The 11051-nt window shown below is 41.5% G+C and overlaps 1 protein-coding gene across 2 annotated transcripts; it reads left to right on the forward strand.

Moving 5' to 3' along the window:
* Positions 1-627: 627 nt before the first annotated feature.
* wapla (WAPL cohesin release factor a) lies at positions 628-10650 on the forward strand. 2 transcript variants are annotated; one of them, XM_055227020.1, is made up of 21 exons: positions 640-930; positions 1571-1965; positions 2046-2077; positions 2183-2778; positions 2905-3203; positions 3285-3415; positions 3782-3877; positions 4113-4274; positions 4655-4791; positions 5151-5262; positions 5418-5648; positions 5998-6109; positions 6222-6319; positions 6585-6661; positions 6745-6920; positions 7056-7171; positions 7287-7502; positions 8153-8369; positions 8537-8625; positions 8705-8800; positions 9135-10650. In XM_055227020.1, the coding sequence occupies exons 2-21, from the start codon at positions 1590-1592 to the stop codon at positions 9198-9200; spliced, it is 3435 nt and encodes a 1144-aa protein (XP_055082995.1). In that variant the 5' UTR covers positions 640-930; positions 1571-1589; the 3' UTR covers positions 9201-10650. The 2 variants fall into 2 exon arrangements, with proteins under 2 accessions (XP_033835128.1, XP_055082995.1); XM_033979237.2 differs by having other exon boundaries at positions 628-930; positions 2046-2778.
* Positions 10651-11051: the final 401 nt, after the last annotated feature.

The raw sequence follows: 11051 nt of genomic DNA on the forward strand, positions 1-11051 counted from the left end.
TTCTACTGCTGCTGCCATCTCATGGCCCTGTTTTGGCATTGCATTTGTTCTTTTGTATAGCCCACTACACAATATTGTATTTAGGGCACAGTAAACGTGCAAGCTTTGATAAAGTAATGTGGTCCACCAAAAATTCACATTGTCTTTCCCTGATCTGGATATTACACAAGATCAGGATTCATTTATGAAACCAGAACGCTAAAGCATATATTATACCAGTCATCCAAGTCTTCATGACATATTTGGAAAAAAAAAATGAGTTTAATATGTTGATAAAACGGGTGGAACCAAAACTCCATGTTGACCTAAGCCTTCATAAAGCTACAAACGAATGCAGGCTTAACATTTTAGAGGGACATAAGAGTCTTCCATTTTAATAAACTGTTAACAAACCATGTTAGAATTATCTAACTACAAAACTCCTTAGAGTATTGAAGTTGTTTTATACGTTCACGTTTCAGAAAAGCACTTCTCATCGAAAGCTTTGGCACAGTTTCAGTAACATGTACGCTGTCCTCTACTGCCCTCTGTCGTTTATTTTGATTTCAAACACTCAACCAATCACGTAGCGTTTTACTGGATCATCAGGAAACATCGGCTGCGCTGATTGGCCAGTCCGTATCGCGAGGCACACGACCTGGGAACGAGAGGGAGGGGATATTTTAATGGCCGTCACTACCACTGCTAAATACAAAAACTCTGGATTATGTTGTTTACAGAGATCGTAGTTGAAGGGTTTAGCGGCAGTACAATTAGTTATAATCTCGAGAGAAATCATCTAAACATCCTCGGCAGAAAGATGACTCTATAGTTTAGCTTTTGGAGCGCTGGACGGACTTTAGCCGCTTGATCTGTGCGCGGTTGTGAGTTCGGGCCTAGCCGGTTGGCTAATACACAGGCGGAATATCAGATACTCACTCAACTTTAAAGGTAATACGTGTTTCTTAATGTTTAGGCACTATGGTTTTACCGTAAAGCTTTTTAGACTCGCACGTGTGTTAAGCAAAATGTCACCAATTCTACGATCTGTTAAAATCCCCATATTGCTCGATAGTTGTGGCAGCACAAATGGTATCGAAGCTAGTGGTAACTTCAGAAATAAGTTTACTGCTGGGGGAAGCTTCGGTCTGCGCTGAAACTACTGCCTGGGCCTTAACCCAGCTCCCTGTGCTGTTTGTCTGGTGCATATTAAAAGTATTTAGTTTTAGTCGACTTAAAAATTTGAGTGAAATGTGTGCTGAATCACTCATTGATCACACAAACACAGCAGCAGTTAGCGCTTTGCTAACGCCTGTTTGTGCTTAGCCAGAAGTAGCCGAGAGTACATTTTAAAGTGATCTCAGTGTGATCTCAGTGTAATCTTATTGTTATTTAAACAACGACGGAAACAGTTCTGTGAGTTTTGCTTATCTATAAGTGTAGCATATATGTTTTACATTTTGGTCATCTTTTTCGTATCGTTTGCTGTAGATCCTGGAGGCCCAAATGAATCAAAAGTAAAATAAAAACAAGTTGAATTTGAAACCGTGTTTATTGCCTGAATTTCTCATTGCATATTCTTTTTTCATAGGAATATGTAATAAGGAAAAATGACATCCAGATTCGGTAAGACCTACAACCGTAAAGGAGGAGAGGCCAACTCAAGATTTGAAGAGGTCTTCTCTAACAGAAAGCCCACCTTGTCCACCAAATGGGGAGAGACCACATACAAGGCCCAGCTTGGGGCCAAAAGGCCGGTCTTAAAATCTGATGTCTCTGAGATTTCAAAGAGGCCCAGACTAGAGGACAGTGACAGTGACCAGGACCCGTTTGGATTTGACAGTGACGATGAGTCAAAGACAGTCACTTCTCACATTGGCCCGGAGACTAATGCCAGTGCAGCGGCTGCTACAATCACACCAACACAGCAGAGCGTTGTCAAGCCATCTGTGGTAACCTCTCCGTTAGCTTCTACCACAGTAACAAGTGAGTAGTCATTGTAGTCTTTCAAATATCTTGTTTAAATTAAATACGCAGACTTTTAATTTTGTTGTCTGTATTCACAGGCAATGCAAACCCTCAAGAGAAAGTTATTAAGGTTGTTGTGAAAAGTAACCAGCCGTGGTACAAAATTGCGTCTGATGGCAGTCAGAAACCCACAACCGCATCCTTTGTTTCACACACAATTTCCTCTGCTAATCAGAATTCAGGGACACAGCCGTTCCTCTTTTCTTCAAGCACAGATGAATCTCACTATGGCACTCAGTCTAGCAATGCTCCTGGAGGTAGCAGAGAGTTCTTCACTCCTTCCTCTTATGATGAACTACCACCAGATGAAATGATGAATGTTGAATCTGAAACTGCTGCAGAGCCTCCACCAGAACCACCAGTAGACAATATTCCCCCATCTCCATTCACCCTCAGGGCCTCCAACAGCAAGAAATACCAGAGGCCCAATCGGGCAAACAAAACCTATTGTGAACCTGCAGAAAACAACAATAGTGATGATCCTCATGAAACAGCAAGCGTACAAGCTAAATCCCTCACTGTCCATCCCGCCAGTTCAAGTATTACTGTTGCCAAGCCCATGACAGCAGCCAAACCAGCGGGCAAGGGCGGAGGTAGAGTGAGAGACTACACTGTGCTGCATCCCTCCTGTGTGTCAATCTGCAATGTCACTATTCAGGACTCAATAGAGCGCAACGTGGATGAACTAGTTGCCCCAGCTCCCCCTGCCGATCTTGGAGAAGCAGGACAGATGAAGAAGAAGACTGATGCTCCTCTACCTAAGCATGTTCGGTAAAAGATTAATGTGATTTTGTTTTTTTTTGTTTTTTTTTAATATGGATTCAGGTATATGATAATTAACTTTTCTTTCTTCTAATAAATATTATGCACTTTTTTTTTTTTTTTTTTTTTTTACAGGTATAGGCCAACACCAACAAAGCCTAAGAAAACAAAGACTGAGAGCAAGCTTGAGTTCTTTGGTTTTGAGGACAAGGAGGAGCAGGGGGTCGAAGAGGGCTCTGAAAGTGCCATGGCAGGGAAAAGCAGCTACAAGATCAAATACTTTGGTTTTGATGATCTCAGTGAGAGTGACAGTGATGATGACAGCACCAGTGCCAAAGAGAAGAAGCACAAGAAGGCTCTGGCAGCTCTGAGCTCAGGTGTAGACAGCCCCCAAACCAGCGACTCTCAGGACAGCCAAGCTAGCAGCAACACAGGTAAGTTTATTGCTTGTTTCTGTAAAAGTATGTAAAAGGCTGCTAACTTTAACTTGTTCTTCTACCTTGTGTGTGACACAGATGCATTTGATTTTTTGGATGACTCGAGTCCTAGTGGGACTGAGACTCTAAAGGCGCGCTTGGGGAAGGCAAATGAAAAGACAAAGGAGTTTGGAAGTGGAACCAAAAAGATCTTTAGTGGACCAAAAAAGGTAATTGTAATCACCCCAGAGCATTAGTATGTTGACTTTGCCCTCTCAAAATGTTAAGATTGGATCCAATTCTTTGTTATTTTTAAATACATCATTAAAAACATCATTTTACAGTAGTGAACAGTTGTTGCAGTAGTTCACACACAATTTCCTCTGCTAATCAGAATTCAGGGACACAGCCGTTCCTCTTTTCTTCAAGCACAGACTAATCTCACTATGGCACTCAGTCTAGCAATGCTCCTGGAGGTAGCAGAGAGTTCTTCACTCCTTCCTCTTATGATGAACTACCACCAGATGAAATGATGAATGTTGCAGTAGCAACAAATAATGTTTTTTTTTAAGCTTAAACTATTATAATTTTTCTAGTCTCCTGCAAAAGCTGTGTACAATGCTCGCCACTGGAATCAGCCTGAGCCTGAAGAGCTGCCTGCACCTCCTCTGTCACGAGCTCAAACTGCCCCGGTGAGACTTGTTTCAGTTTACTTTTGTTCTGTTCTCTTTACATAGATAAATCAAAACACTATATGTTGATAAGTTGTATAATGTTCTCTAGAAAATGTATATTACAGATTAACATATGTCAAGTTTGCACTATTTGATATGAACTGGATCCACACATCTACCCAATGCTTAAGACACATTATTAAGCAGATTTTGCGACTTGTGTGTAAGCCTTGTCCTGCTCTTTTCTACTCAGGCTGTTCTGTCGAGCAGCAGCAAAGACACAAACTCCCATAAAGATGACGGCGTGTTCAAAGCCCCTCCACCGCCACCTAAAGTCATTAAGTCTGAGACCATGCCCACACGTCCCAACCAGGATATTGTCACAGCACTAAAATGCAGGAAGGAGCACAAGGAGGTCAGTGTCCAGTGCAGTGGCTTTTGAAGTGCTTGGGCATAGACAAAAGAGCACCATTTTTTCAAAGTAATTTAGGAAGATGGGTGCTGTCATGATAGTTCAGCTCCTATAAGTTGTGTTGTTGTTTAGAAACTGCATTGCCCATTCTTTTAATTAAACCAGTCTGCATGCTCTCAACAAATATACAGTGTGAAGTGCTGATGGTGCTTGAAGCCCATATGCTGAGCCACTATTGACCATGGTATTAGCACAGTCAGCCATTGGGTTTAATGGAACCAATAGAGTGGAATCGAACAAAATAAGAGCATTTTTCCAGCGCTGAGTGTGTCTCTGGGTTGCTTCCCAATTAGCTTGAATTAACCCAATTTCCCTTCCTTCAGCTGTACACAGTGGTGCAGCATGTAAAGCACTTCAATGATGTTGTGGAGTTTGGAGAGAATCAAGAGTTCACAGATGACTTTGAGTACCTGGAGACAGGGCTGAAAAGTTCGCAGCCACTCAACACAAGATGCCTTAGGTGAGAGCAACTTGTCAAGTCTATCTGCTAGAAGTGACAAGAAATCTGTACTCAAAGGTTGGATGTCATAAATTTTTTTCCAGCACGTTTTTAATAAGTCATTTAAAAATAAACGTGATCAATAATCAAAATTAAATATTATAATCAAAGCAGAAAAATATAATATAATGAACATATTATAAGCACTCATAGGAGAAAAACAAAGATTTATTTAAATAATTGAAAGTAAAACAAGGCTACCTGCCAATTGCATGACATTATGCCTAAATATAACACATTACATTATTGTCAGTCTTTTGTGACGAACACATTTATTTTAAAACTTATTTTTGCATATGTTTACTCTTGTCACTCTCCAGTATAATTGGCCTGGCCACACGATGTGCTATGCCCAGTTTCAGGATGCACCTGAGAGCCAGAGGAAAAGTGGCACATGTCTTCAAAATCCTCAGTGATGCTCCGCAGCACCCGGTGAGTAGTTTCACCACTTAACTACTAACTAATTTTGATCATTACTTACTGATCACTGTTCTATTGGTGCCGGCTGTAAGCTATTCCCACAGTGCCAGTCCTGTTGTCTGATCATTAACTGCCACTGTCATTTAACTTGCCTTTTTGCTCTTCAGAACCTGGCCCTGTGCACGGCTGCCCTCATGTACATTCTGAGCAGAGACCGTCTGAACATGGACTTGGATCGGGCCTGTTTGGAGCTCATGATCAAGCTGCTGGAGCTGGAGCAGGACTACTCTGCTCTGCAGGACCAGCTGACGGCCAAGGAGGAGGACAAGGTCAAGGAGAAGATCAGGAAGCTCTGTGAGACTGTCCACAACAAACATCTGGACTTGGAGAACATCACTGTATGTATACTTAATAACATTAAGATTAGCACCTTGTAGCTTATGTAACATAATATATGTAATTCTGAAATAGTATTTGTAATAATTTACACTCATTTATAAAGCAAACTATGAACACTTTTGAAGATGGTTTGAAGTCCTTTTTTTCTATCCAAAAATGTAACTTCCACTGTACTTGCACTTCCACTTATACATGCATTTGTGCAAGTCAATCAGTAAAACAATTGCATATTCATTTAATCTTTACTGAAACGTTTTGTTCAAGAAAGACGTTGTTTTGTGTGTATTAGTTTATACCTAACAAAACTGCTTTGATAGAAACTAGAGTTGAATGAATATTGTTTTTCAGACTGGTCACCTTGCCATGGAGACTCTGCTCTCTCTGACTTCAAAAAGAGCTGGGGACTGGTTCAAGGAGGAGCTGCGGCTGCTTGGAGGCCTGGACCACATTGTTGACAAAGGTGGGTGTGTTTTTTTTTCTTCTTTTGGGTCAGTCAAAAGTTGGCTTTTGACTTTGAGGTTATTCACCATCTCTGTAATTTACGGGGACGTTTTTGGTTCTCATGTCCACAGTGAAAGAGTGTGTGCAGCACCTGAGCCATGAGGAGGACAAGGAGAATCTGGTGGCGTCGTTGTGGGGGGCAGAGAGGTGCCTGAGAGTGCTCGAAAGTGTAAGTATGAAGTGTGTGCTCCCAGGTTCAGACATCCAAAGAGTGACAGTCAAGGGCAGGTGTAAAAGAAGAAAATTACATGGTTATTATACCCTTTGTCTCCTTTTGTACCTTAACTTTCCTGTAGCTGCCTTTTCTGAACTTTTATTGATCACTAACTCTAATCACAACTTCACATTTCTCCTCTGTGAGGTTTGTGCTGCTTACTTTTGTACTTTTTACTCTTTTTATTGATTTTTATTTCTCTTTCATTCACTGTCAACAGGTCACAGTGCAGAACCCAGAGAATCAGGGTTACTTGATTGCTTACAAAGACTCTCAACTGATTATCTCTGCAGCCAGGTGAGCGCTCCTTTAATGACTTGTGTGCAGCAGGTTGCAGTAAGACATTTTGGTTTACTTTTATTGTCTCTTGTCTTTCACAGAGCGCTGCGTCATTGTGAGGACATGATCCAGCGCTACAGCAGAGCACTAAACAACAGCAGTGTTTCATTGGCCGATGCCACTCTGCCCCATTGCAGCTTCAGTAATGTGGGCAAGGCTGTGGAAGACTGCATGAGGGCTGTAATTGGAGTGCTACTTAATCTCACACATGACAATGGTAAGCACTCCTCTTTTTGCTTAGTTTAATTTATTAGCATTAGGTTGTTAGTAAGTATATTTGGACGTTTGCCATACTGTGTTTGTGCATTGCAAAAACATCGGGACAAGTATAAAGGGAATGTTTTTTTGGCAGAGTGGGGTAGTACAAAGACGGGTGAGCAGGAGCTGTTAATAGTAACCGCTTTGAACTGTGTGCTGCGAGTGCCTCGCTACATCCCACCTGAGCAGCGCTTTGACATCAGAGTATTGGTAAGTCTCCTGTAAAGACAATAAGCTTGCTTGTGAACAATGTGATGAGTGGCAAATGTAAAAGACTTAACTTTGAAGTAAAGGTACTATGTTTTTTGTGTTTGTGACATACCAGGGCTTGGGGCTTCTCATTAATCTGGTGGAGTACAGCTCCAGAAACAGACACTGTCTGGTGGACATGGAGTACAGTGTAGACGACACCTGTCTGGAGGACAGCCTGATGCAACCTGCTGAGCCCACACTAAGTAGCGCAGAGTCAGTACCCACTCCGCTTCCAGGAGAGGAAGAGGAGACGTCCATGGCCTCTGGTGCTCTGGCCGCACTGGTCAAGGTACGACCTGGGCCCACCAGCATCATAAATACCCCACAGTCTCTAAAGTATTACATTGGTCTGCACTAACATCTGCGTTCAGCAGCACTTTATGGTGGTAAGCGCATCGAAAAATTCATATTGTTATAGTTTTCCGGACTACATCCTACCCTTCCCTTCAGTGCCACACTGACCACTGCACAAGATTAAGCTCCCTGTGCCTATAATAATGGTACAATAAAGACATTTTTACAGGAGATCGATTACAGTGGCAAATCTAATTCATATCATAGGATTATTAAAGGATAACCTACTTTTTTAATATCTAAGAATACTTATCTTTTTGTGAACTATAAAAACCTTTTAAGATAAATATATAAAAAATATATATTTTTATAGTTCATGTGACAGTCACATATGATTTAAAGCTGAGTTTAATATTCAATATGCTTCTTTATATGGTCACTTCTGTTCAGTGCTCCCTGCTCAGCTCAGAGGCCAGTTGTGAATGTCAAATAAGACATAGTGCAGTTACAGTGGTATTGGCTCTTGGTATCGGCAGCCCCTTGACAAGTATGAGTACTGGCACCTGATATTCCACCGATACACGATACTGGTGTCGGTGCATCCCAAGTTTATTCATTAAAATCTGATTTTGCTTGTTGTTTCAGCTCTTTCTGGAGAGGGAGCGTGCTGCTATATTGGCTGAAGCTAAAACTGACGACCTCATCAGCGAGGCACCAAAGCCAGCGCTGGACCAGAGTGGACAGTGGCAGGAGACGTCGGGAGAGATCCAGTGGGTCGAGTCGGAGAACACTGACAAACAGACCACATCCAAGGAGAGTGACAAGAAGGAGGAGGAGGATGAAGAGTTGGACCTCAATAAAGGTAAACAACACAGGCCCTAACATGCAGCAGCCACAATGCCACCATACCATTGTGATCAGCCTGTCAAGAATATCGTGTGGGTCACAAGATTACATTCTGATGTATACACTTAATGTTATACATTTTGATAACTGGAATCACAAACGCTTTCTCTCTCATGTATGCAGCTCTGCAGCATGCGGGCAAACACATGGAGGACAGCATAGTTGCCTCCTACACTGCTCTTCTTCTGGGCTGCTTGTGCCAAGGCAGCCAGGTAAGATTTAAAATAACAGAAGCATTTTGTTTGTTGTATAATGCTCTAGTGGTGTTTTTCAAATGTCCTTTCTGAGCAGGTCAATGTGACTACTGTGAGAGTGCATCTACCTAAAGGGGATTTCTCCATCATGACAGAAATGTTGAAGAAGTTCCTGAACTTCATGAACCTCACTGTGAGTACACCACAAGACAGAATGTGTCGGTCATTAAAATCACTACATACTTACAAAATGCACTTGAGAAAAATGTGTATAATTCAAGCTGTGGATTGTGGAGATGTTTACTAAATTGTGCTCATAAAAACGTATTAATAATAATAATAATAAGTAATGCATTGTTTTTTCATGGCATTCTGGTTAGATCTCATATATAAAAGTGACTGAACTGCCTTGGATTACAAATTCTCGATATTGTTGTTGGGAGCTTCTGGAGTTGTAGGAATTTGGCCCTCATCAGTGAAGCAGAGCTTTTTCTTATGTTTTTGTTGTTTCCTCTGTCTCTTCTCAGTGTGCGATGGGCACCACAGGACAGAAGTCCATCTCTCGAGTCATCGACTACCTGGAGCACTGTTAACAGACAGTGGCACAGAACTCTGGGCGGTACGTCAAAGGCAAGGGGCTGCTCCCGGGCCCTTACAGACTGAAGCCACAGGGGGCAGTGCAGGCTCACAACCGATCACTCGGAGCTGTGATCAACCTCAATCTGGACTCCCAAAGGCCTGCTCTGTGTGCCCTCTGTCCACACACAGCTCTATTTCACAGTGTCTGTAGGCACAGTGTGTACCAAAGCCCTTGTACATGTGGGGGCTGAGATCGCTCATCTGTGACCCTCTGTCCACAGCTCCTCAGGTACCAGGAAGAAGGGGCTTAGCCTTTGTCCTGGCACAGCTCTGAACAGGCTCCAGACCTTGTCCTGAAATGTCCTAAAGCAATGCTCTGGCTCTGCTATTTCAACAACCAGCCCACAGTCACCCCTCCAATTTTCTGGATCACTGCATTTTAACATGTTCATTTACACGGACTCACTCCACTGGGGAGACATTGATTAGCATGAAAACCTATTTTCATGGATTTTAGATGTCTTTCTAAATGAGTATGATATCATCAGAATGCATTCAACTGTTTTTGCCATGTTTGTATTTGGCTTGCGATGAGATGAATGTTGAGGAAAGGGCATAGATTAGACACTCTGATCCTCATTGCTCCCGATTATGTTGTGAAATCTGTCGCATTGCTTTTTACTTTCAAGGGCATTTTTCCCTGCTAAAGAATTGTAGATTTATTTTTTCTTTTTAATTTATAAGAATTGTGATTATTTGTTATTTTGAATTGGCTGACATTGTTTAGTTTATTTTTATTCAATTTTAAGAATTTTCTGTTACATTGTGAGAGCTGTGCTTCCTTTTAAACATCAGTGAAGTTAATGTATTTAATTTAAAATGATTGTCCCTTGGGGTATGATTTCTTATTAATTTCCTGTCATGTTTTTCAACCAATGATGCATTGCAGTAACTAGACATTAATACATCTTTATGAATGAGTGTAATTTCTCACCCAGACTAGTCCTCGTATGTCCAGCATATGTCATTTTAGCTTGTTCATTTGAAACATTTCATATTTGGAGAATTAGTTGGGCTTAATTTATTCCTGTGTGTCATTTAAAATGCCCTCAATAGTCCTCTGTGTCTTGTACTTTGCAACCACTGACTGAATGACAGCCATAGTCGTATTTATCTGATCCATGGGCTGCAGTGATCTACCAGTATACTGTACACTTTGCAAAATTATAATTTGAATGGAATTTTAAAACTGTAAATACACCTGTACATAATGGTTCATGGACATTCAAATGCTTAGACTACTTTTTTCTCCCGGAGCTGATATTTTTATTTTATACAATACTATTTCTGAGTTTGGAAAAATTTCAGGAAGAGCAAAACCATGTTTGTACCCATTTTGAGGACACTGTCTTTGGTTACATGTAAAAAGTTGTATCTCAAACTAAAAAGTTGCTACTTTCAGTATACTCCCCTTGTGCTTTATTTTTCAATCTCTATTGTTTGACCAGTGGGGACTTTTTCATTTTCAGTTTATGAAGTCAGAGCTATGGGTGTGAACAAAGAGATGTTTAGCTTCCTCTTGCTTTTCCTATTTGGTATTCATAGCAGCTAGATGAATTTGTATTCAATCTCGTCACGGTGGCCCTAACCTACAAGGCTACAGGTTGAAAATGTGCCTGCCACCCTCATTTCTTTTCCTTTCCCTGACAAACTGTCTGGGATAGAGTGATGGTCCAGTGCTGCCCGTATACTTGGCGCTCAATGCTGACAGCCCGTGGATGTGGCCTGACTGACTTGTGCATAATGGAAACAAAAGATTCTCCTCGCTGGCTCTAGTGGGGAGTCAAATTTACAAACAGCTAACT

The sequence above is a fragment of the Periophthalmus magnuspinnatus genome, chromosome 15 (assembly GCF_009829125.3).
Source record: "Periophthalmus magnuspinnatus isolate fPerMag1 chromosome 15, fPerMag1.2.pri, whole genome shotgun sequence".
Classification (NCBI taxonomy): domain Eukaryota; kingdom Metazoa; phylum Chordata; class Actinopteri; order Gobiiformes; family Gobiidae; genus Periophthalmus; species Periophthalmus magnuspinnatus.

Bases quoted from the DNA above. Each gene is read 5' to 3' on its own strand.
- wapla (XM_033979237.2), top strand. From the start codon at position 1,590: ATGACATCCAGATTCGGTAAGACCTACAACCGTAAAGGAGGAGAGGCC. The intron at 4,792-5,150 runs GTGAGAGCAACT...GTCACTCTCCAG, and splicing joins CTCAACACAAGATGCCTTAG to TATAATTGGCCTGGCCACAC. The intron at 5,649-5,997 runs GTATGTATACTT...ATTGTTTTTCAG, and splicing joins TGGACTTGGAGAACATCACT to ACTGGTCACCTTGCCATGGA.